This window comes from Enhydra lutris, unplaced genomic scaffold, assembly GCF_002288905.1.
Source record: "Enhydra lutris kenyoni isolate GAN:26980312 unplaced genomic scaffold, ASM228890v2 scaffoldscaffold16, whole genome shotgun sequence".
Taxonomy (NCBI): domain Eukaryota; kingdom Metazoa; phylum Chordata; class Mammalia; order Carnivora; family Mustelidae; genus Enhydra; species Enhydra lutris.
In genome coordinates, this window is record NW_019154100.1 from 31,497,911 (window position 1) to 31,523,865 (window position 25,955).

Consider the following 25,955-nt stretch of genomic DNA (forward strand, 5'->3'; position numbering starts at 1 on the left):
AAAAAAAAAAAAAGACCAGCCTTATAAAAACTGAGAAAATAGAGGACAGAACATTTTCCATCATTACTTCTAATCTCTACTCTCTTACGAAGATATAGGAGATTCTTTTTTTATCTGCCTTTTTTATTTTGAAGTAGTTCTTGGTTTCTTTGGGATGAGCCATTCTAACAGGCAAGTGGTCCACAGGGTCCAGATGGCCACAGTACATGCCTTTAAATAAAGAGAAATCTTTATTAATTGTCTCCTTTGCTTTGCTTGCAGCCCTTAGAGAAGTGATAACCTACTTCTCTGAGCAACAGCTCACTACTATTCATGACACAACCCTAGGAGACCCATAGCACACTGATCCTGCCCTACCCTTGCATACCAAAACCCACTCAAGCCAGAGCAGAGACTGGGACTCAGATAACAAGTTATTAAAATCAAGTATCTGCTCCTGTTACTCCTTCTAAATAAATACTCATAAAAACTTTCCATATCTGGCTATTTTCTCTTATTCACCCTTAAATCTCAGCTCAGGGTCTTCTCCAACAAGATTTCCTGAGTCCCCAAACTAAGCAGAGCACTCCTCTATACCTCCATGAAAAACCTCATATTGAAATAACCTGCCTGGGTCCCTCTCTCTCTCCCATTATGTCCTTAGCTCCTTGAGGGTAGAAACCACATCTTAGTCCTTTTATTTTTATTTTTTAATGTCTCACAGTGCCTGACCATCACCCAGCTGATACTCAGTAAGTATATAGTAAAGTGAAGAGTCTAGGAATGAAGTCAGACAAGCCAAAATCTATACCTACCAATAAAACATGCTGATTTTATTTTATTCAATACTTTTGGCAGAAGTCATTGTTATCTTTTTTATAGACATTAGAGTGAGAAAGAGAAAGTGGGGAAGGGGCAGAGGGAGATGGAGAGAGAATCTCAAGCAGACTGAGTGTGGAGGCCCACGCAGGGCTTGATCTCATGACCCTGAGATCATGACCTGAGCCAAAATTAATGGCTATTAATTTTAATTAATTTAATTAATCTAATCAAGAGTAGAACACTTAACCTACTGAGCCGGTGCCCCAGAACCCACTTTTAAAACTAAATATTTCTAATTTGCTCTTCATTCAACCTCTGAGTAGTATTGTTAATGCAACCATGTGGACTAGCTTTCATTTTGCAACTTGACTTCCTCTTTTAAATCTCTGGCAGGGATGGTAGGTCCCTGCCCCCTGACATGGACATGGCAGGACATCTTAAAAGATAAATACAGGGGCCAAGAGAATAGCAGAGAGCAGGTAACAACTAGAATCTTTGACTAAACAGTTGGATTCCTTCTTTTAGGCTCTTTCTAGAGACCTGTACTTTATCTTCACAACTTTATGAATCAGCCTGATGCACAAGGCAGATTCTCCCACCTCTGTCCATAATTTGCTGGCACCAGTCCAGCTACTCCTTTGACTAATGAGATCCTGAAGAATTAATCTCCTGTACAAGCAGAATAAGTCCTTGAGGGAGGCCAAATATTGCAGAGAATTAGCAAGGTCTCGTTCTTTATTATGAGGAGAAGTCTCATTCAATAGCCATTAATTTTTATAGGGAGGGAGGCATTATATTAACAGCTAATATTTATTAAGCACTTATTATATGCCTAGAACTGGGTCATCTACCATACATACATGTCTCCTTTAATCCTTATCAACAACCTTAAGAGTTAGGAACAATTAGTAGCCCACACCTTGAGAATATGCATGCTTATCAAGCTGAAATATCACAAAATTAAGGAGGGGTGGAAATGAGATTTACATTGAGGCCATTCAGACCCCAAAAGCCATGTTCTGAGTGTCAGTGTTATGTTGCCTTGTTAATAAACTTCTGGCATAATTATGCCCCTACAGTACCCCACAGGAACCAAAGGAGGAAGTCATGGATATCAAGGAGGGGGAATCATCCACCCCACCAATCTAAAGATCAAAAGTACCCTTCTCCACACAAGAGACTCATTTAAGGAAAATTTCTTTCTATTCAAAGTAATGATGCTAAATGGGAAGCTATTTAAGCTACACAATGGCTTCATCAGCACCTTATCTGTCAAATCCCCAAATCATGCTCCTGGAACCCATCTCTCAATACAGAGAAGTCAGCAGTGGGGAAAAAAGCAGATAAAAAGCAAACAGGTTAAGTCTGAAGTTAGTGGGATCTAATGAGCATTAAGCCACAGTCTTAATAAATAGCTGTATGCATGGGGCACCACCAACACCATCACTGCCACCATCACCATCACCATCACCGTCATCACCACCATCATTGATATTATTATTATGCAGTATGTTCGTTCCCACCCTCGAGCAGTACTATGAGCCCTGAGGGAATGAGGCTTCTGTGTACCCATCAAACAGGCACTCTTTGCCTTACCAAAGGGGTTCATTTTCTTTTTCTCTTTCTCCTATTTTTTTAAGATGTATTTATTTGGGAAAGAGAGAGAGAGCATGGAGGGCGGGGAGCGGCAGATTATGACCTGAGCTAAAACCAGGAGTCAGACACCTAACTGACTGAGCCACCCAGGCGCCCCATCTATTTTTTTTTTTCTTGATAATGGCTCATGAGTAAACCGTGGTGACTAGTAAATATATTTCTACTGTTAATATTACTAACAACACAGGACATGAAAACTAGTAAAATCACTGCAAAATCACAGCAAAATTACTTGGAATTATCAATCTGGCATACAGGCAGAGAATGATCACGGACCTCACAATCCATATTGGCTCTTTTCTTAGGCTAATTGTCGTGTAACTCTAAGAAACTCCTGATTATGATCTAAATGATGAAACACAGCTTAAAGGTTAGGGAAAGTCATCCCATAAGTCCTCCCTTTGTATTTATGCAAAAGGGAAACAAGACAATTGGGACAAGACAACCAGGACAGTCCCAGCTCTGGTGACAGAGCCCTGCCACCAGACCTGAAAGGAGTATGGCCTGTGATTCCAGGTAGAGCTATGTATTCAGACCTACTGTACTGGCTACTGGACTTGTATTTAACTCAAGGGACATTTTTGTGGTCTGGTGTAAAAGTAGGAATCCATTCCAATTTATATTGAGGCTTACCTTGTAGCTACCAGTTTTCATTGATCTACTGATAATGCATGTGACAGTTGGGACTTCATTTCTCAGTAAATTTGTTTTGCTTTATTGCCTCCTATGTAACAATATGCAACAATATCAAAGTATTTCTTTTAAAATCTGTGATTTTATGCTTTTTCAGGGCTAACAGAATATAATAGCATACAGAATTTATAATTTCTGATTTATTTCAGTCTACTGTACTTACATAAACCAAACAATACTATCTCTTCAAAACAATTTCAAAATCTCTTCCAATGCATGATTTGAAGGACTTTATTTCTTTTTCCTTATAAAACTTAAATGCATCTAATACACTATAAAATCCTATATGTCAACTACTTAAACTATGAAATAGAATTCATAAATGTGCTACATAAACAATGACCCATAGGTCAAAATAGTAACATTAATAATAATAGCTAAAATACTCTTTACCTTTACAAAAAGCCAGAAAGTGCACTTAATGCTTTCAATCTTTATTTCATTTAACCCTGACAACAGCCTTATAGGTAAGAACTATTATTATTTCCTTTGTACAGATGAAGAAAGTAAGGGTTAGAGCAAGGTTTCTCAACCTTGATACATACCACTCCCATCCTGGACCAGATAATTCTTTGTTATGGTGGAGATGTTCTGCGCACTGTAGGATACTTAACAGCATCCTTGCCCTCTGTCCGCTAGATGCCAGTAGAATACCCCACTCTCAGATGTGACAACCAAAAATACCTCCAGACATTGCCAAATAGCCTCTGAGAGGGAAATCACTACCACTTAAGAACCACTAGCTTAGAGAAATTAAGCAATTAAGGTCATACCTAGGAAACAGTAAAGCTGGGGTGAGAAGCCAGGCATGCTGATTCTAGAATACATGTTATCAACCAGTAAAATACAGTGTTATTCATTCTGTCCTGGCTTAAAGAACACACATTTTCTCTCAAAACTGAAAAGTGAAATATGAAGATGAACTATCCTTCCTGTGGAAAGATTGACCATGACGCCACACCAGACTGGGCCATTTCAAACTTTTTTCCAAATTAAGGGCCATGTTTCAATGGTTATTGACTTTGTGTGGCTTGCTCCGCTGCCTACCTACCCCAACCTTCTTTCTATTCTGTAACATGTGCCACAAAAGACACTCAACAATCACTGTTAATGCTGATCCCATCCATCAGTAAATAAGACACAGTCTCTGCCTAAAAAGCAGGGCCTATCTTCCTCCTACTTCCTGCTTCCTTAGAGAAGCATGCAGTCGATGGGCAAGCTCTTTGCACAGTGGCCATGGAATTGTGATTTCTCTGTGAGGGATCTCCCAAGCTCTCAAGTGACTGAGCACTATTCATGTGCCATGTTGTGCCATGTGCCAAAGATTTCCAAAGGTTTCATATATCCCATTTCATTCTGAGCTCCCAAGAATTCTAGGAAGCAAGTGTTATTATTTCCAATTATTACTGGCGAAGAAGAAACAGATTCAGGTAAGTAGGGGCACCTACCCAAACATGACAAAAGTTTCATGCCAAGACTTGGATTTCATGGATAAGCGAAGACTACAGATAGGCCTCTTCCCAAAAATCTTCTCAGCTTAATCTACTCCCTCCAGCTTGCTTAAAATGTTTCCTTCAGGTCCCCTCTGCCTGACATCCCAAAGTTATGGGAATATACAACTCAGAGCTGAGCATGAGTCCACTCATGGAGAGACAAAGGGAAAAATTCAGTCAGTGACCTCATGAACTTTGAAAAGGCATTATCTTATTAAATCAGAGGATAGAAAAATACAGAACAAGTTTTCTTTTCTCTGATTTTCTTTCTGTTGTTTACTTTTTATGCGTAAAAAGTTACATACTCATGTATGACTGATTATATTGCTTCAAAGTACTTTAAGTTGTTGTACTAAAATAAATGATTTTGAAAAAAGAACCTGGTGGTAGAGGTGAATTTCCCTGCCTTCAATCACACTATTTAAATATAGCTTGTTGGGTCATTTTTTGTTTTTTGTATTTAAGATTTCATTAAATTTTCCTGAAAGCTTCTTAAAGATTTCATTAAACTTTCGTGAGAGTGTCAACTTCCCTGAGAGCTGAACACAAATATGAAAACTTTCAAACGTAAAATGTCCTAATGATAAAAAGAACAATAGGCGAAGTGGGGAAATGAACTCCAAAAGTACATTTCTTTCTGACCCTTTGATTTTATTCATCTTCAAGCTGCTTTCTTTGGGAGGTTGGGGATGGGAGTGAGAGAGTTCCAGAGCTGTAAAAAATTGTGAAAATGCTGAGTGAAATAAGTCAAGCAGAGAGTCAATTATCATATGGTTTCACTTATTTGTGGAGCATAACAAATAACATGGAGGACAAGGGGAGTTAGAGAGAAGAAGGGAGTTGGGGGAAATTGGAAGGGGAGGTGAACCATGAGAGACTATGGCCTCTGAAAAACAATCTGAGGGGTTTGAAGCGGCAGGGGGTGGGAGGTTGGGGGAACCAGGTGGTGGGTATTAGAGAGGGCATGAATTGCATGGAGCACTGGGTGTGGTGTAAAAACAAGGAATACTGTTATCCTGAAAATAAAAAATAAATAAATAAATAATGTGAAAATACTTGAATAGATCTCAAAGTCCTGCCTTTAAACCCTAGCCCAATCACTTCTCTGCTTTGTGACCTCAGTCAGGTTACCTATTTTCCCTGAGTTCCTTATCCATAAAACAGGATAATTGTTTAGATTAAATACGATAATGCATGTGAAGAACCTGGTACAGAGTAGATACACAATAAATTTAACCAATAGAGTACCCTTTAGACATATCTATGTTTTTGGAAAAGACCATGTTTTGGCAACTGATCTTTTAATGTCTTTCTCATGATTAGTTCACATTCTTTAGGTGAAATCAGAAATATCTAAACCAAGGGTTATCTGGTTGGTGGCCAGAGAACCATCACTGTGGGGCCTGTCTGTGTTACCTGCTCAGTGACCTCCACGCTCACCTGCAATGCTGCTCCTCTCCCATGATTCATTTTAAGTCCTAGAGTTCTTGCCATCATGGCAAATGTTGTTTCGTGGTCTAGGCTTTCTTCTTGAAGGACCTCAGTACTTAGAATCACAGAATGGCCGTTTTTGAGCCAAAAGGAACCAGAAAAATCCTCATATTCAACCTCAATCTCTTCACAGATGAGGACACTGAGACCACAGAGGAGTAGAGTAATTTGGCAAAGCTAAACTAGCAGCAAAATCAAAACCTGATTCTTAATTTTTCATCTATACCAGTGGTTCTCAGTCAGAGGTGATTTTTGTCTTTCAGGAGACTTTTTTGGTCATCACAAGTAGGGGATGAGGGATTGTTACTGGCCTTTAGTGAGCAGAGGCCAGAGATATTAGTAAACATTCTCTGATGCACAGGCTATCCTCACAATGGAAGTATCGATAAGGTGAAGCTTAAGAAGCTCTGATCTACACTATTGGATCCAGTGTCTCCAGAGACTCCAAAATCTGCCTCTTAGGCTGCTGCTGTTGGGTGTTGGACTTGGCCCCAATCTGGAAGCCTTCACCAATGACTGAATCAATCAAGTCAATTCTGCTTCTTTAGAACTGAAGGCCACCGGGATTAGGAGGGATTAGAGACTTGCCTACCCAGGCAATTTAGAAGTCCGGGTTTAACTTCTGAGGCAATATGTCCAGCATGAGTGCTACTGAAGTCTTAAAGTTATACTTAAATCTTATTAGACAACCTAAGAAAATGATTCTCAAAACCATTTTGGCAAAATACCACAGAACAGCCAAATGATGCACACCACAGTTATCAAATATTTAGAATAATGCACTGTAAACAAATACATTTGTCATGGCACTAAACATCTCTAGAATTAATAGTTTAAATGGAGGAAAGATAAAGATTAAAGCATTGGTAATAGAGCAAAAACAGTTTCCACCCAAATGTGAAGTTCCACATTGACAGAAATCATATAGAAGAGAAAAAGCAGAGTTGATGATCCAAGCGATTAAACACTTTCTGGTTCTTACCATGCATGCCATCTAGCTTGCTGACCTCAGAGGACTCCATTCTGGCCAGTGTGAGAACTAAATGAGAGTCTGGATGTGGGAATATATGGTGATCTGCAAAGCCACTTATAAGTACCCACAATTCCACTTGGTAATTCTGACTTTGGTTCTGACCCAAAGTAAAAATATATGGAGGATACCAATCTGATTCACTCATAAAGCCAACCCACACTTAACAAATACCAATCACGTCCAACGCACCATGCTTTTGGGGAGCATATTCCCTTCTCAAAAAAAAATCACACTAGTGCCAAGAAGAATGACCCACACCCAGCTATTTCTTGCATACGGAATTAGACCAGCAATAACTGGAAGAGCAAGATCTCTTTTAGGCAGAAAGATCTAAGAAGCTCCATGGAAAGAAATGACTTTCGAATTGGATCTCCAAGAAAACACGGGCTTTCAGCAGGTAAAAATGAGAACATTTAAAATAGCAGAAAGTTATGAATGAAGGAAGGATGACAGAAAACGCAAGGCAAAGATGGCAGTCAGTGAGGAGTTCAACTTGACTGGAACTTGGAAGGAACAGAAGGGAGTAACAGAGACAATGCAGGAAGGTGAGGTAGGTGCAGTTGCAGAAACCCTTAAAATCCTAAACAAGAAGACAGCTTTTATTAGTCAAAAGAAAGCTAATGGAGGTGTTCCGTTGCTGTTTAAACAGCACATCAGAGACACTGTGGAAAGATTAATCAGACATGGGTATGTGGAATGAAATGAAGAAACCAGAGTAAAAAGAGTGGTTAGGAAAAGTCATTCAATACTCTTTAAGAGATGAGTAATGAGATGGGAGCAAGATCATGAGAATGAAAATAGTGAGAAGAAAGAGCCCATAACCACCTGTCAGAGACCTGTTTAACATGGGGGAAGGAGAAGAACCAAAAGTTAAAGTTGGAGAAACACCACAACAGAAGCTCATATGAAGTGACTCAAAAGTGTTAATCCTAGGCAAGTGGGAGAATGGTAGTAATGATCAGACACGAAGATGGAAGAGAAATGAAGACTGAATTGTGCCTAGATGATCGTCTTGGCTCAGAAAACAGCAGCTCAACGACAAAGTCATTACTGCTAGTAGTATCTAGATACACTATTCAGACTCAGTGTCTGAGCTACTTACTCTATCTCAGCGCCCTCTCTCCCTACACCTAGTTCCTAACTCCTGCTACACCTACACCACCTCTCTGGCTCGACATCCCTGCACCTGTGCTCCCCAGGCTCCTGCTGATATAGTAGGAGGGTGACCCTGACCTCTGACCAAACTATCTATATAGACCTTCCATCACCCTCCCCCTTTCTCCCCAGGTTGTGTTTCACCTGAAATTTCAGTACCTGTAGGCCATTTTCCATGTTAACTGCATTGGGTATTCTCCTTTGTGGATAAGTCTCAGTGTCCATCTGTGATTTGTACTCTAACCAAACCACTTTGCTGATCTGTCTGGTGTAGCTTCACTGGAAAGTCAATTCGACTCAGCTGGCAATCTTGGAGTAAATTGGACATATTCTCACAGCTGATGCACATGTCCTTACCACTCTGAGAATTTCATAATCATCACAAATATAGGAAAATATTCTTCAAAGGACTTCACCACTTAGAAGTTTCCCTTGTCTGATTTTACTACTAATAATCAGGCTCTAAATATCAACACTACTAAGTAAGTAGTAGTATGCAAAATTGGTCACTCATAAGTATGCGAAACTAGGTGCCTTGCTTTATCCTATATCCCCTTCAACTGACTGCCATTTTTCACTGCATAAGAGACAACAGTCCACTGATTTTATGTCTGCGATGCTGAAAGAGCTTCAGAATTCACCAATGAGTCTTACTATGTCCCAGAATGAGAAAGGGGCACAGCTCAGCAGAAGAGGCACTTGCTCATACAAGGATACAATTGCTTTGAAGGCAGCCTTCCCAGAGGGTAAGATCCACTTCCCACCCCCTCTGCCACCCCACCCCACCCCCACCACACACATGACAATCTATTCTTAACTGCAAAGGTGGTGGTTCTGCTGATGACTCATTAAACATGCTGATTCGTGACAGCACAGGCAGACCTGACTAAGGGAATCATTCGCTGGATTTAATCAATTATTGGCCTCATCAAATGTGATTACTAAGTCACATAAAAATCCAAGTGAAAGAAGGCATTAGACACTTGGAGGAAAAAATAACTCCTTATTTTGCCTGGCAACAGATAGAGGTAACCGATTATCTCCACATGTTTTTATCCTGGGCTGTCTTCCTCCTAATGTCCAGAATATTTTTGAGACATTTGCCCCTTTGAGAGAAAGCCTAAAGAACCAGCAAAACATACAGCTTTAAGATAAATGAAAACATGGAGAAAACAGAGAGAAACAATTCTCAGCTACCCTATTAGACTTTAATATGCCCATACTTCCAAGCACCATGTATAAGAAGCAACACTATAGCCCTTTTTGTGGTTTAGTGAGAGAAGAGTATATAATAATGTAAATACCTTCCCAAATGACCCAGTTGTTCCCAATGACCTTCAGTACTCAGATCTATTATAGCGTGTATCACATTCTATTTTGCTTTTCACATATAGCTTAACTACAAAACCATGTACCTCTCGCTTCACAATTCACAGGCAATTTCTTGTGCAGATGACCCTTGAACAACACAAGTTTGAATTGCACATGTCCACTTACACACAGATCTTTTTTTTAGTTAAATACAGTACTATAAATGTGTTTTTCCTTCTTTGTAACTTCCTCAATAACATTTTCTTTTCTCTCAGTTTAAGAATACAGCATATAATATATATAACATACAAAGTAGGTGTTGATTGACTATATTATTGGTAAGGCTTGCAGTCAACAGTATAAGCTATTAGTAGTTAAGTTTTGGGGGAGTCAAAACTTATATACATGTGACTATCAATCTAATTAGATTATCAAAAAGTTATCTCATCACAGAAATGTCTAGATTTATAAAATGAGTAAATCAGATATAGTCAGAGCCAGAACTTCTTACACTATCTAAACTTAACTAAGATTTCACAATCTACCAAGCAATCAACAAACCCACCCACCAACCTAGAATTTATACCTGATAAATCAAAAACCTTTATTCTAATGAAGTTTCCACTATCTGATGTGGCTTAAAACTCCAACTCCTAACCATTCTGACCTAAGTATTTCCGTAGTCCAGACATGAAAACTGCACATGAGTCTGCAGAGGTCCTTGAGGTTTGTAGATAAGTCATTATTTGTACCTCTGCTTCTGATTATGCTGACCAACCACAGCATTTCCAGGCACACTAAAATAGAGGTGTGAGTGTGCGTATGTGTGTGGGTGTGCTGGAAACACTTCTAACATAGATTCAGCTTACAACACCATCTCTGATAGCAAATCCTTTCTTTAGTGGCATCCCAGAAGTATTAGATTATTTCTAAGTATTTGTGATTATTTTGTACATGATCTGGCATTCTTTCTCAAAGATACAAACTTCTCGGAGCCAGACCTGATAACTTGAAGTTGCTGCTATTTAAAAACAACCTGATGAGAATTTTAGGGGGAAGCAGTTCTCCTGGGTAATCCTCTCTAGCTGTCAAATTACCATGTCACCACTTCAACAAATCTCTTGGAATGACTGGCCCTCATGGACAAGACTCAATCACAAGGCAAAAGGATGGCTCCCCTTAATTGCGTTGATGTAAAGCCTAATCCAATAAGGGCTTCTGTGCAAGGAGAATCTTATCTTCTACTTACTGGTGCCCTTGCTAACCCAGTAAAGGGTTTTTATAACATCATTCTTTTGGTTGAAATTCTGGCCTTGGAAGAAATGAGTGCATTTCCTTTAATATTAATAGTGATATTCAGAAGAATCACTATCATAACATACTCTTGGGCTACTGAAATCTGCCTAGTACTTGATAAAATATTTAAAGAATGATACCTACCTCAGTTGAGCTGTATAGTAGGATGATGATGACTTTGAAAGCCAGAGGATTTGTTTTTTCTTTAACACGGCTTTGAAAGGTGAATAAATACATAAGTGAAATGAAATGAAGCCCAGCACAAGAAGTTTAAACAAAGGTAGATTATTTTTGTATCCTGGACTCTCTTTCTCCTAATGTCCAAAGCAAACCTATGAGATCTAAAGCTTTTTAATATAACATTTAGTCTCCCTACATGAAGCCACCAGCTTTATCTGACTAATTATTAACTGAAGTCAAATAACGACACTTAGCATTCAAATAGCCCATTGAGTTTACACTGGCATGTTTGCCCCTAACATGAAAAAGGAAACACAGCTCCCCTCAGTCCAAATGAATCACCAAATAGACAAGGGTATATTCAAACAGACCAGCATCTGATAGAGCTATCAAGACATCTTTAAAAGTGTCTACCATTTATCAAATGAGGTATCCACTTCATCCAAATTTACAGATCCCCAGAAAAGTTCTCAAGCAAGATCATTCTGAAAAAGGCTACAGGTTTGGTAAATGAAGACGGTCTCAACTTCTGTAACCACCCTTCCATCAAGAGCTGTAATCTATGTCCCCTTCTCTTGAATCTGAGTGGGTTCTGTAATACCTTCGCCAATAAAATACAATAGTGACACTGCCCCAGTTTCTGCGCCCAAGTTGTAATAAAGAGACCAGCATCTTCCACTTCCTGTCTGTTGGAACACATAGGGCCTAAGAAGGCAGCAAAATGTGCAACCACCCTGAGACCACCATGCACTGAGAAGCCCAAGCTCCATGCTGGAGGATGAAAGCCACGTGCAAAGAGGGAAAGAAACAAAGAGCGCCAAGTCTCTGCACACGTGCGTGAAGAAGCAATCTTGGAAGTGGACCCTCCGTCTCCCGTAGCTGCAGCCCACTCCAGCTGCACCAGGTTCAAACCACTCAGCCAAGTCCTTCCTAAATTCCTGACCCGTATCACTGTAAGCAGAATAAAACGGCTGTTTCAAGCCAGAAGTTTAGAGATGGTTTGTAATCAATGAGAGATTAGCAGACATGTATCAGTTTCATAGGAAATATGTATGTGATTTAAAATAGAAGAGCCCAAACCAACCCTCTATTAATTTGCACTTTACATGACTTCAGTGAAGCTGGAACAAGACAGTCTATTTTTTTATTATATTGACATAATAAAAAATGCGACAGCATTCATGTAAGATATGCAAAAATATGCTTTCAAAAATAATCGACATAGTAATTTGAAACTTGACAGTTTTGAGCAGCTCTCTTGTAAAACTCCTCTAACCTGTCTATTTATCTCTTTTCAAATAAAATTGAAGCAACTTTGAAATATTTCATACCCCAGGTTAACTACATGTAAAAATGATAAATTGCCTTTTACTACTGATGACTATTACGCCCTCTAATCTGAGTGATTAATTTACATCCTGTTCAGTGGTTCACATGCAATTACTACCCTGAACCCAATGAACCTGAACAAGACAGAATTATTTAGCCATCTGTGTAAGCTCACTATATTTAGAAAAGTATAGCAACTGCTAGGAACCCCTAAGGTTGTATTCATCTTCTCTCAATGATGCGTGCACCTCTACACTGCATATCAAACAGTAACAACACTACTGTGGATTGTTGACTTTATTTGAAACCACAGAACAGGACTCTCCGCCTTGAGATGATGCTCAAGAGAAAAGGTAAGATTAAAATGGTCATCCGACTGAAACTACCATTGCTGAAACCGACTGGCAGGTTTTAATTGCATTGGTGGGATTTTTTTTTTATCTGAATATAATCTGTTTAATGTCATAATACCAAAATCAAATACAATCAATGAAAAGCAGACACTAGCCTTTTAGTCTGAACTCTGGGCTTCTAATGCTTGGCAAACAAAAGATCTGAGCAACTCTATTTCTTTGGAATGTGCTTTCCCAACTCTTCTCAATAAAATGAAGTAACGGAGGATGATAAAAGATGATATTCTACTTTAAATTACCTTTTCCATGGTTTAAAAAAAAAGACCATTAGTGCCCTTAAAGGAATTTGTACCTATGCTTTGAGCTCAACAACATTTTATCAGAGAATGAGGCAAATAGGAATTGCAGGCAAAGGAGAATTCAAATGCTTAAAGATACTTTTGTGCTTCCATCCATAAAGCTTCAGCACCTCCCAGCCCAGGCCCTCTCTGCTCAAGATTTTAGTAAAATCACTTCCTATAGGCAGATCTATAGGTAACAGGCCTTTTCATCCACCAGATCCACTCTCACGGGAAGATAGATACTCAGGGTACCACACTAAATGTCTACAACCAATGTTTACTACAGCAGCAGAAGTGATCCAAAGATGAAGCAGGCACCTCGCTGAGAAGGAACCAAGAGACTGTTCATTACACTGAACGTCCACCGTGAGCCAGGCTTCTGAAGAGTTGTGCCACAAATGACTCAACCAACAAGCTCTCCTTTCTCAGAAAGACACTCTTACCTTTGGGATGTTTTCTTATATTTCCTCCTGTAGGAAAAGAAGCATAAACACACATCAGAAAAGAATTTGTGGCAGGCAGTGAATTAGAAAAGATAACTTCAGCAGAGACAGGCACGAAGGGGAATACTCTGTGGGAGGTTCTTTCTGTGAGGCTTATGGGTTTCAAAGCCCAGCTAAAAGTTTTGGATTATTGTGTGATACTGTGGTCAGATGCCTATGACCAGCCTTAACACTTAAAAATAGCACCCCAAGAGCTCAGGGGCTCTGCCTTCCTATATTCATTCTTCCCCTTTGAGAGCACTATAGAATCTGGGTTGAAGTCAGGTTTTAAAGGTTTCAAATCTCAGCCCCTCCATTTATTAGGTTCATGGGATTAGTGAGAAGTAACTGGGCAGGATCCCATACAGCATTTCTTTTGTCTGGCACATATAAAATGGCCAATAACCATTAGCTATTTGTATTGTCACTATTATTACTATTACCTCCACCATATAGCACTGAAGTCCCTTTAAGGATGTGCCTTTTACAATGAAAATAGGTAATCATGTAGCTAAGCCTTAAGATCAGACACAAGCTCTTCAGAGAAGAAAGGAGAAAAGGGGCAATGAGAAAGTCTAGAAGAAGGAGTGGTGAGAGCAGCAGTAGGAACTTGCTAATGGCTCAGCAGCTGTGGTTTAGTTCCTAGAAGAAACTTCCCTAGGAGCAGAAGTGGCTGGAATTCTAGTCTACTTCTGCTATTCAGCCTTGGACAAATCTCCTGGGCATAGGGCTTCTTAATCTATCAAATAGAGATAACATCAGCCCAGGTCATAGTGGCATTCAAGGGGAAGTGGCCACCAAGTTTATTATCCCAATATCTCAATGGTTTTCAGATTTGTGTCATTTTTTGCAGGCTTGGAAGTCTCTCAAAGGAGTTTGAACAGGCTCTTTACTGGAGGGGATTCAAGGAAAGTAAGTACTAGGAGAGGAAAATGCATCCTTCTGGTAGCATCTCCAGAAAGTGCAGTGCTTCCCAGTCATCCTTAGTTCCACACCAGCATTCCCATTACAGTCACTGCACCCAGGAAGCCAATCCACTAATTTGCTCATAGAGCTATATATCACACGTTTTTAAAAAAGGGCATAGATTTTCAAATTCAGAATCACTATGATCTGTTACACCTCTGTTCAAATGAACATATGCACAATGGTGCTGAGTGTTAAGTGAAGGAAACAGCATGCAACATGAAACGTACAGGGTGATCTTGCCTAATGCACCAAATATGCATCTGAAAGGAAACACCAAAATGATAACCATGATCCCAGGGCAGTAGATTAATGGATCAGTGCTTTTATATTTACTATTTTTACTATTATTTTACACATGTATGTAGTCACATATGTAGATATATACATATAAGACTATGCAAATATATGAAGATATTTATGTTTGGATTATACCATCTATAAAGAGAGGAAGGTCAACTAACACAGTGGGTTAAAACTTGGGCTTTAGAACAAACTCCCTGCGTTCCAGTCTTGGCTCTGGCACTGAGCTCTACTGTATGAGACCAGTTATTTAACCCCTCCAAACCTCAGTTTCTTCATCTATAAAGTGGGAATAATCAGAGAACCTCTCTCAAGACATTATGGTAAGAAATAAATGAGATAACCCTCATGAATGTCAGCTCCACAAAGGCAGATTCTTGTGTGGTTCCCCACAGTAACCGAGTGCCTAAGAGAGTGTCTTGTGCCCCCTCTAAAGATTGTGCCTGGACCCTGTCAGCAGGAACAAATCACTCGTTAGGCAGTAGCCAAGGGCAGAGGATTATCTACAGGCATAGACCACAGTGTGTTATGGGTGTTGCCTGTGCCCTTAGCCCTTGTTAAGACTACTGTCTACTAAACTGGGCTAAGGAGTCTCTTAAGGCAAGATCAAAAAATAACCCATTGAGAGTGTGCAAAGACCAAAGAGAAGGGGGCAGTCAGGCCAGATGGATGCCCCGGCTTTGAACCAGAAGCCCAACTAATTCTATCAGCAGAGGGTACCTTCAAAGGTCAGAAGAAGACAACCTTTGTTGTTGGCTTCCACAGAACTCCCCCAGCATTTGCCAAGAACCATACAAAGTCACTGCTGGGAGCACTGAGATAATCAAAGATGGACAAAAATAAGAGCTTCCATTTTCAGCACCTACAAGTAACAAGCACTTCATAGATCACTAATCCCCATAATAGCACTGTTGAAATTCACTCTCTGAAAGAATCATTATTCTAAAAATGGAAGTTAAAATATGTACCTAAAAAGTGTTATGTTATGATAACAACCAACACAAGGGGGGCGGCTCGGAAAGCTTTGTGGAAGAAGTAGTCCTGGTTGATGGCTGGGATTTCAGAAGGAGAAATACGTTAAGTATGAGGCAAACAGGAAAAGAGGGTATGTCTAGCGGCCTCAAACCAGCCCAGCCCAGACAGATACAGAAGGAGATAGCAGGCCATAAGGCTAAAAAGTGCTGAGCACAAAGGTAGGAAAAGTAATACAATGTATACTTTTTTTTTTTTTTTTAAAGATTTTATTTATTTGACAGACAGAGATCACAAGTAGGCAGAGAGGCAGGCAGAGAGAGAGGGAGGAGGAAGCAGGCTCCCTGCGGAGCAGAGAGCCCGATGCGGGGCTCGATCCCAGGACCCTGGGATCATGACCTGAGCCGAAGGCAAAGGCTTTAACCCACTGAGCCACCCAGGCGCCCCCAATGTATACTTTTTTAAAAAAAAAGATGATACCTGGGAGAAGGGGTTACCTCTTGCATTGCCTTGTCCCATCTCCTATTATGTGGATAGACAATAAGGCTTTGGGATGTAACAGACTTGGTTCAAAACCCAACTACCCACCCCTGCCCCCCAAGTTGTGAGACCTCAGGCACACTCTCTGCTAAATTAAGCTTTAGTACCCACATCTGTAAAATAGAAAGAATAATCTCAGAGGACACAGTGTTTTGAATTTGCCAAGTACATGCCTGCCCTGTAGGCATTCTGAAAATTTTAGATCCCTTTACCCCTTATTTTGAGCTTTTTCAGGCCAGGGGTCCTGTTACATGGATCTGTGTATCTACTCCAAGGGCTTACATATCAAATGGCACATGGGTGGCACACAACATGTCTCCTGGCAAAATAAATAAATCATTTATAGCTGCCCCTCACACTTATCAAATACTGGCTGTGCATTTGGTAAATCCAAAGAAAGTCCAAAAATTTGATTTTCAGTACTATCCACCTTCTTGGTACTCACTCCCCACCTTCCTAATTGCATCTTTGGCTTCATTGTCAGAAGAGCTCTCTTCCCATCTTGTCCCTTTTGGACACTTCAGAACCAAGACAGACCCAATCCAAACAGTGTCATTTTCTACTGGAGTTGAAAGTCAGCACTTCAAGTACAAGAGAAAATATACATCTTTGGAAATTACCCTACTCAATATCCAACTCACAGATCATGTGGACTGGGTAGGATCAGCAAGGACTGAATGAGCCCTACTTATCCTTCAGCTCTCAGCCAAGACATTACTTCCTCCTGAAAACCTTCTACAGTCTCCCAGACTGGATAGTGCCCCTTTTGTATGCCCCATGTTGGCCAGAGCTCACCCACGTCTCTGCATTTGTCACTCCAGGTAGTTACGATCTGTCACACTGATGGCAATGATGGTTTGTCCACTACCTGCTGGTGTTTCTCTCCTTCCTCACATGGTGATTGACAAATGGCAGCTGCTCAATATATTAGCAGGGAATGAATAAGTGGATTTGTGAAGAAGCTGATCAAAAAATGCTTTCTTCCTACTCATTTTCCTTCTGTGTAGCAATGATTTACAATGAGCAGTGAAGACACCTACCATAACCATAGTTCTCTGCACACAGGAGAAACACAATGAGAGGAGGCTGGAGGCCTCACAGTTGTGGAGCATCTCCTCAGTTCCATGCCTATTATACAAATTCACTCACTTCGACACCTATGGACCCTGAGAGGTCTACCTGACCTTACACTTAATGGAAGTGAGGCTCAGAGAGGTTAAGTAACTTATCTAAGGATACAGAACCTTCAGCTGGTTGAGAAAGAAAGCAAACTCTGAAGTCTTCAAAATCAAGAAAAGTATGCAAAGAAGTCAAAGGGTGCCAAAAGGGAACTTAGACACTAGACAAAAACAAACAAAACCAACAACAATAAAACAAACTGGGTCCTTTCCTTCCAAATGCAGGAAATGAACTGGAGAAGAACCCAGTTTATTTTTGGCCTTTTGTTTTTAAGAACTTCGAAAGAATTTATTCCTGATTCATAACCTGAAAGACAAAAGGAATGTTTTTAAATGTTCTGTTTTGGTTTTTCAAACTTACTTCATATTTACAATTTTTTGGAACCTGAAACAACAGATCACAAATCTCAAGACTCACATAGCTGGGCTGAGCTGCTGTAAAAAAGCAGAGAATGACCAGGAGCTGTTATGCCCTGGGATCTGGCAAAGCTGGCCATGTGGGAGATGGAGACAGCAGGGCTGCACGCTCAGGCAGAAGGTGGGTCATCTCCACAAGGCTGGGCCAAGGAAACCGCATCCCTGAAGGTCTAGAGTATTGCTTTGCAAACTTCCCAGAACAGGTTCGGCCCTCCTCACTCTTCTGAGAGACATTAGAGCACAATGCTTGAGATCCCTTGCCTGAGCTCAGAGCCATCTCCCAACTTACTCCGCCCAATAAGCAATGTGACCTTAAGCAACTGACATCAGGTTCCCAACCACCAGTCTCCTTACCTGTAAAAGCTGGGCAATAATAACAACGTCTTCACAAGGTGATGTGAGAATCTAGTGTTAAGAACAACGAAGAGCCTTTAGCACAGTGCTGGGTACCAAGGAAGGGTTTGAGGGTCAGCTACTGTATTAATAACAGTACTGCAAAAATAATGGTATTTCAATTCAATAGGTTTCCAAATTCTGTTTGGAAATAAAAAGGCTTTATTCATTAAAAAAGTAATGAAAAAAAGTTGCAGATTGCTTTCTAAAGGTTTAAAAAAAAATTAAATACTTGCTATTCTCCTTAAGAACACCTGAACCAGAGAGGAAGCAGGTGCTATTCTGAGTCTTGCTAAGAGGGGGAGTAGCAAAAACTCTGTCCAGCTTTCCCCTCAAGCCCTGTAGGTTATACACCTTGCCACCTACTCTCTCTGTGATCCCAGTTAACCTAGCAGATTTACACACTTCCCTCAAAAGTTGAAGTAGGGCCATTGCTGAGAAGGTAGGAGGAAAAAAAGTAAAACTGGATATTTATGAACTGGACACCAAACAATCCTTAGAAATATCTAAAGTTATCATTTGATAAAGATTCTTTTTACCAACAATTCCTAAAAACTGAAGCCCAGTAAGTTGCTTACAAAGAATCCCTATGCACTCTCCAGAAGTTGAAAGTCAATGCAGAGACATGATGTACTATAACCAGCACTGATTGACCCATATCCACTTACCCCTTAGACAAATTAGAAGATTCCTGGTCTTCACCGAAAATCAGAGTCTGTTTAAGCCAGGAATGTTTCTATGGAACCATGGATTGCCCAAGAACTATCAAATGGTGTGTGCATGTGTGTGTGCCTGTGTGTGGGTCTATGACTGTGTGTATGTCTGTGTCTGTATACAGAATGGGAAGTGAGGAGCTGGAAAATCTCCCCCAAAGGCTTCAGTCCATTTACATCCAGCTGATCACATCTGAAGAAGTGAAAACTGAGCCAGGAGCATCATCAAAGAGCAAAGACCACTGATTCCCCCCACCCATGTTGAAAAATGTTCCCCAAAGCTCTCCATAGCTGTGTCATGTAGCAGAGGTTTCTAGAACCCGAGTTTCATTTTACCTCTCCTGGCTTCAGCCAGGGAGAGAAAGGATGAAACAAAGCAAGTGTAAAAGGGGTGATTCTGTCGACTGTGAACCTGGACCTGCCTGGGGGCAGAGCACAGACTGCAAGGGAACAGCACCGAAAAACAATGAGGTGGGAGAGAGGATGTTTCTGAAGGGCTTTATTTGCTTTTTGATGGTTAGGCATTCCCAATGTACTGGGCATGCCCACAATCAAACAAATGTTAAGTTTCACATACTCCAAAGTCAAACAGATGATTTGGGAATCATTCCTGATAGCCTGGATAAGTGAGAGTTGATTAAGCACTGATGTTAAATTATGAAGAGGCTGGCTGGCAGTCTTTCACTTTTTCAAAGTGAGTATCTTTGAGTAAGAGCCATATGGGTGCTGCAATAATGAGGTTTATAAATAGGCTTAATATTCAAACAAGCTGGCTTAAAAAAAAAAAATAAAACTTGTGCTGAGTTTCCAAGTTGACAGCAAGATATCTCCCAGTTGGGCACAAGAAGGTTTTCTGGTATGGGAAGTTGAATTTACAACAACTGAACATGCACAGTGGGAACTGGAGCTCTGCCTTCGGTGTTCTCCCGCGCTTCCAGGCAAGGATGACTCATTCTGGTCCAGATCCTGTCAGATCCTGTCTCCATCCTACCCTACCAAGGTCACTACCACTCCAAATGCACAGACAGCATTGGGAATCTTGGTTCTCAGCCTTCAGTTCCCTCAAGGGAGTGGAGACTGGGGGACAGACTCAGAAAAAAGAAAGTGCACAGCAAGACTCAGTTAACTGTGTGGAGTTCACTAATGTTCTCAGGAGTTCAGGTCACATGCAACTCCCTGTGGGAAAGTGGACGAATATAAAATGTCACAAATATCCATGAAATGAGCAAGGATCTGAATGATCATCTGATCCTCTGGTTGTATTTTTCATTGGCATATGGGGGGCAGACTGAACAGAACTGGGTATCTGGAAACTTCTACTGAACATGCCTTAAATCATTTGTAGGACCTCCTCTACATGTTGCTAAGAATGGAAGGTCCTTGTATGTATCTTCTTATTCCTACCGATGATTTCATTTCCATGATGCATACAATAAAACCTAGGTTTGCAAAGCTATGTGTATATTGACTGCTTGATGGCACTTCTCATTTTGAATAAGTAAACGCCAATAAGAAAGTGTATATAAATTGCAGTTGTCTGGCACCTTCTTGTAGAATATTGGGGAAGGGGAGACGATATTAGAGAAAGTGAGGGATTTTCTTCCCTTACTAGTTCAGATATTTCTTAACTGATAAACTGCAGAGTGAAAATCCATGTAGGCAATGATTCTATTTTCCTGCTTGGCCAAAGATCTAAGGAAATACAAAAAATAAAAAATAGTGAAGAGACATAAACTCACTTTCACCTAGAATAACCCAATAATTAGGAAAGGGTTGTTTTTCTGTGAATCTTCTAGAAAATCTTTCTGCTCGCTTTTTTATTAGGGGTAATTGTCCCACAGACTCACACCCTTTCATTTAGCCTTCTTAATAAAGGAAAATCATACTCAGGGTCAGCAACTCCCAAAGTACAAAATTGCAATATGTTTAACCCAAAGTGATGAGATCAAATTCAAGTGAAGAAGTGAGGTTTGGGGGTAAGGGTGGTGAATCTGAAGAATGAGAGAATGCTAATCTGAAACAGAGCTGTGAATAAGACAATCAATTCTTAACTCACTCCTGGAAACAAGTATATTTCTATCTACTGCTGGCTGGACACTGGAAAGAGGAGAAATCTTTGAGAAAGATTAATCCAAACTGAACAACCCCACAGGAAGCTCCACCTGGAACAGCACCAACTCACACAGCTAATCCACACTGTGCCCCATGCTCCCACATTCTCAAAGCCCTGTTTCTTCTTTGTTCTCCCTCCCCAGCCCCCTTGTCTGCCTGCAGACAGCTGGCCAGACACAGAAATCCAAATCTCTTGTGCATGCCTGCTTCTCTCCTGGGCCTGGGTTAAAAATTCCAGCACTCAAATTACCGTCCAACAGCTCCCCAAATGGGACCCCTCCCCAAAGAAAGCGGAAATCTTCCTCTGGAAAGCAAGGCTTTTTGAGCAGACCAAGCATTATTCCCATCTTGCTTTAAGTGAGGCAGTGAGCGAATTACTGGCACCAGCAACAAAATATGGAAAAGGGTTTTTCAAGAAAGAAAATAGAAAGTAAATGTCATGCTTGTAGAAGTCCAGGTAGTACTTTTTTTTTTTAAAGTATTTATTTATTTGACAGAGAGATAAAGATCACAAGTAGGCAGAGCAGCAGACAGAGAGAGAGGGGAAGCAGGCTCCCCGCCAAGCAGAGAGCCCCATGTGGGGCTTGATCCCAGGACCCTGAGATCATGACCTGAGCCAAAGGCAGAGGCTTAACCACTGAGCCACCCAGGCGTCCCAAGGTAGTACTTTTTTGTATAAGTTATTTATCCCTCTGGTCACGCATTTACAACGACTGGCTGTGTTATAAGTACAAGAAAACTGCGTGGGTGGGACTGGAAGAGGTTTTTGAGACCGCTTTCCTGGGCGGCTGGCTCCCGTTTAGATAAACATCAATGAGAAAGGCTGAAAACAAAAATATTTCTTAATATCTGTGCAACACTGCCTAAGTGGGGATAAATCCAAAGGATTAAGACAACATCTTACTCTTTATAGATCTATCCCTGCAATTAGGGGAGGGGTAGAATTTTTAACTTGAATTCTCCAGGGAGTTGCTTCAGCTCCCTACTTTGTTCTTCCCCATACGTATTTAGCCAGAACAAAAACTCTATCTTCTGCCAAGTTTAACGTCAGTGACTGGTCTAATTTTTCCAAGCCTTTCCCATCTACTCCAGTAGTATTCCTTCCCTCCCTGCTCTCTTAGACCCTTCCTCCCAGCTCTGATCAAAACCTCCTCCTGGCAGAAAGCAGGGGAATTTAAGTCAATATACCAGCTCCTGGGGAGCAGAGGTCTTTCCTATTTCCTCTAAAACCTTCTCTCCCAGTAACATCATCCATATAAGGCTCTTCTCTGGACACAGACTCTGTAAATTTCAACAATTTAAATGTGGTAGAAATGAGGCCAATATCCAAAATACAGAAAAAAAGGGAAAAAAATTAAGCGGCAGGTGCGCTCACAGGGACCATTTTGAGCTTCTACTGCCAATGGAAATGAGTTGAACATTGGAACCAAATTCTCCTTGAGGATAACCTTTACTGCAACTATCCAAAGACTCCCAGAAATGGGTACTTTGAACAATTCCTTCATTTTTTTTAAACGATAACTAATTTCAGTCCATAGTTTTATAGAAAGAATGACAATTCTAAACAATATTTATGGGGCTTCAATTTACAGTAATGAATCCTTTTGTTTCACAAATAAGCAATACAGGACTCTCTTCATGAAAGTGTTTATGGTTCCTCATAGTTAGCAGACGAGATTTCCAAATAGCAACCACCTGGACTAGTATACTGAGTATAAAATTCTTCGGGGGAGGTATTTTAAAGGTATACAAGACCTGTCAGAGTCATCCTTAGACAAGAGTCAGAGAGGTAGAGGGAAAAAGGGTGAGATATTAGTCTGAATTTGAACTATTCCTAAAACACACATGGAAGTAGCTTTCAAAAACTAATCTTTCACTACTGTATCTACTCAGAGTGTCTCTAGAGTGCAGGAAAAGTCTTGGTTATTTCAGCATTTTGATTGTTTGGAATCTGGATAAACAGAACTTAATGTTCTTTGGATGTCCAATAGTGACTTTCAGCCAAAATATTCAACGCATTCTTACGTTGATTGTTTAAGTTTTCACTCTTCTGGTGGCCTTAAGGGAAAGGAAAGCTTCAGCGGAATCTTGAATATTGGGTCCCCCTGGAAGAGAATGAAAGTGAAGGGAGGGAGAGCCATTTGGGGAAGCCCTTAAAGAGCAGAGAAAAGGCCGTGAACAAGGCACATGTAGTATGGAGGGTGCGAACCACAACAGGACCTATGCACTGCCCCAAGAGACAGAGACCTGCTGTGTCCATCACAGGCCTCCTCTAGGACAACATTATCCCCACAGGGTAGCACTGGGCAAGCCTAGACAAAGGATGGCCTCCTGCAGAGTCCAGAGAACCCCCACCCAGCCAAACTTCAACAGGCTGTACGGTGGTGGCTGGGCTCCACACTTTGGGTCTCACTGCCTGGCTCATGCCCTGTTTTCCCAGAAGGTCTGTAATGGGGGGCTGGATTCCATTTGGCTTCTTGGGTCATGGTCTCTTTCTACCCTTAGAATATTGGGAATGATCCTTCCACCCTCCAGGTTTCTGTCTCTACTCCAAATCTATGTTATGGTGAGCATAGCACCAAGTAGTCAACATAAAGATTCCAAGCAAAGCTATGTACACCAATGGCTAGCTGGCCTTTCCCATATGCTGGATTAAAAAAAAAATGCCAACGAGAAAATACATATAAATTTACAGTCTTCTGGCACCTTCTGTCAGACCATTTAGGGTGTCACACTAAACTGTGTTCTCTTATGTGTGTATGTCTATGTGTATATACAAATATACAAATATTCTTTTCTTCTTAATTTGTTGGGCTATCCATTATACCTTCAATCCAGAACTTTCATCTCCAGACCCACTTATCCAACTGCTCATGCCTTCCCAATATCTCCTCAAGGACATCTTATAGGTCCCTCATATTCAATATGTCCAAAACTGAACTCATTACCTCTAATCTCCACTCATTCTGCTCCCATGCACAACAAAACCTGCAATCTTGCTCCCCCTCAGTGGTCCTGATCTAAGTAAATAGCATCTGGAAATGAAGCAAAAAACTGGGAGTCATCCTAGATTCCACATTCTTTCTCATTTTCCACATCCAAGTCCTGTTGAGTCTATCTCCTGAAAATCTCTCAAATCCATCCCTACAGACCTACAATGGCTTCCCATTGCTAAAACCCCCTGGTCTAAAAAAAGAAACCTCTTGGCCTTAGCACCTCTTCTTAGAAATTGCCATACCATGAGAGCTAAGTAAAGGAAGAAGCCAATGCGTAGGCTAAAGCATCAAAGAAGACAGTGAGGCAGAGGTCCAAGCAAACCGTGAGCTTATGCACCCATAGAATCCATAGGAGCAGAGATAAGGAAAGCCAGAGGCCAGGGATACTAATACCAATTGTTGGACTGCGTGCCTACTTTCTAGAGTTTGATTCAATGGATCAAGAATATCCATCACCATCTGATCACAATTATTACCTTTGAGAGACCCACCTTGTTCATACCAAAACAATTCCTTTTGGTCCTTTGCCTTGGACCTGTGACTTTTGGGACTAATTCTGTTTTCATTTGTGGCTGAATGTAACATGTATATAATAAATCATCTCTTCTGCTGCCTTAGCTAAAGAAAAATTAAATAAGTAAAATAAAATAAAATAAAATGCAAGATCTGATCCCTCTCTAGCTGTGTCTTGAGCCTCCTACCTCCACAGAGTCTTGGCTACAGCTACTTGGCCCTCCTGTTTTTTTCAGAGCTTCCATGTTCAATTAGCTCTTTGCACAGGCTGTTTTCCTAGGCTTTGAATACCTTAGAATACTCTCCTTCACCTCTTTCCTTAACTAATACCGACTTGTTCTTCATAGCTCAGCTTAAATCTCCCTCAGAGAAGCCTTCCTTGATTCTTGGACCAGATTTCAGCCCCTCACATGTTTCCACAGTGCCCTATAGTTCTTTGTGGCACTCATCAATGTAAATAATTACTTGTGGAATTACATGTTTAATATTTGCTTCCACCAGTAGACTGAATGTTCCCTAAAGAGAGGGAACCTTTATCTTGCTTCCCACTCTCTAGTGCCCGGTGCACGGTAAATGCCAGGAAAAGTGTTTGCTTAGTGAATGAGTGATGGATGACTTTCCTGCATATAAACGTATGTGTATTCATTCAAATATATAAATAAAAATCATTACCTATAATTATAAATTATGTCTTCTTGATTGAATAATTCTCTTAAGCTTTTCATTATTTCACAACCTAAAAACATCTAGGATGTTCATACACTCATGAAGGCTCATTTATTTTGTTTAATAAGAGTTGTCAAAAGAATACACTCCAGTAAGTCTGAAGAATACCAAAGCTTCACATGGACTCCGTACACTTTCTCTAGGAATAGAGTATTTTATTTGTTGTAGAATTCATTTTTTATTACCAATGAGAAACTGCGATGGCCATTCTTAAAGCCGTTACAGACTACCTTATGGGCCTCATGTTCAACAATTATTTTTCTCAGTCTTTTATTGAAAAGCCATGAGTTAGGTCAGGTGAGCACTTTCCCCCCGTATGGGAAAACTGGAACCAAGTCAACTTCTATGAGCCAAAGAAAATTAAAGATAGAAAATCAAGCTAGAAATGCAGAAATCTCTCTGCTTATGGCTGCTTCCCAGCCAACAGAGGCTGTAAAGCTTGGTCAAAATAATAAATACTTAAGTGATAAATACTGAGTTGTAATTAGCTAATAAGTCAGCACAACCAAATT

General features: G+C 40.5%; 1 protein-coding gene across 4 annotated transcripts in view; it reads right to left on the reverse strand.

The window, feature by feature from the left end:
- The window catches only part of LOC111147299 (phosphodiesterase 1C), a 598,548-nt gene that overhangs the window by 281,995 nt on the left and 290,598 nt on the right, over positions 1-25,955 (reverse strand). For 2 of the 4 annotated variants that reach the window (XM_022503267.1, XM_022503268.1), the window contains exon 2: positions 13,576-13,602. The exons of the other annotated variants lie outside the window; for them this stretch is intronic. In XM_022503267.1, the coding sequence (XP_022358975.1) occupies positions 13,576-13,602 (27 nt within the window). The remainder of the gene's footprint in view (positions 1-13,575; positions 13,603-25,955) is intronic. 4 annotated transcript variants of the gene reach the window in all.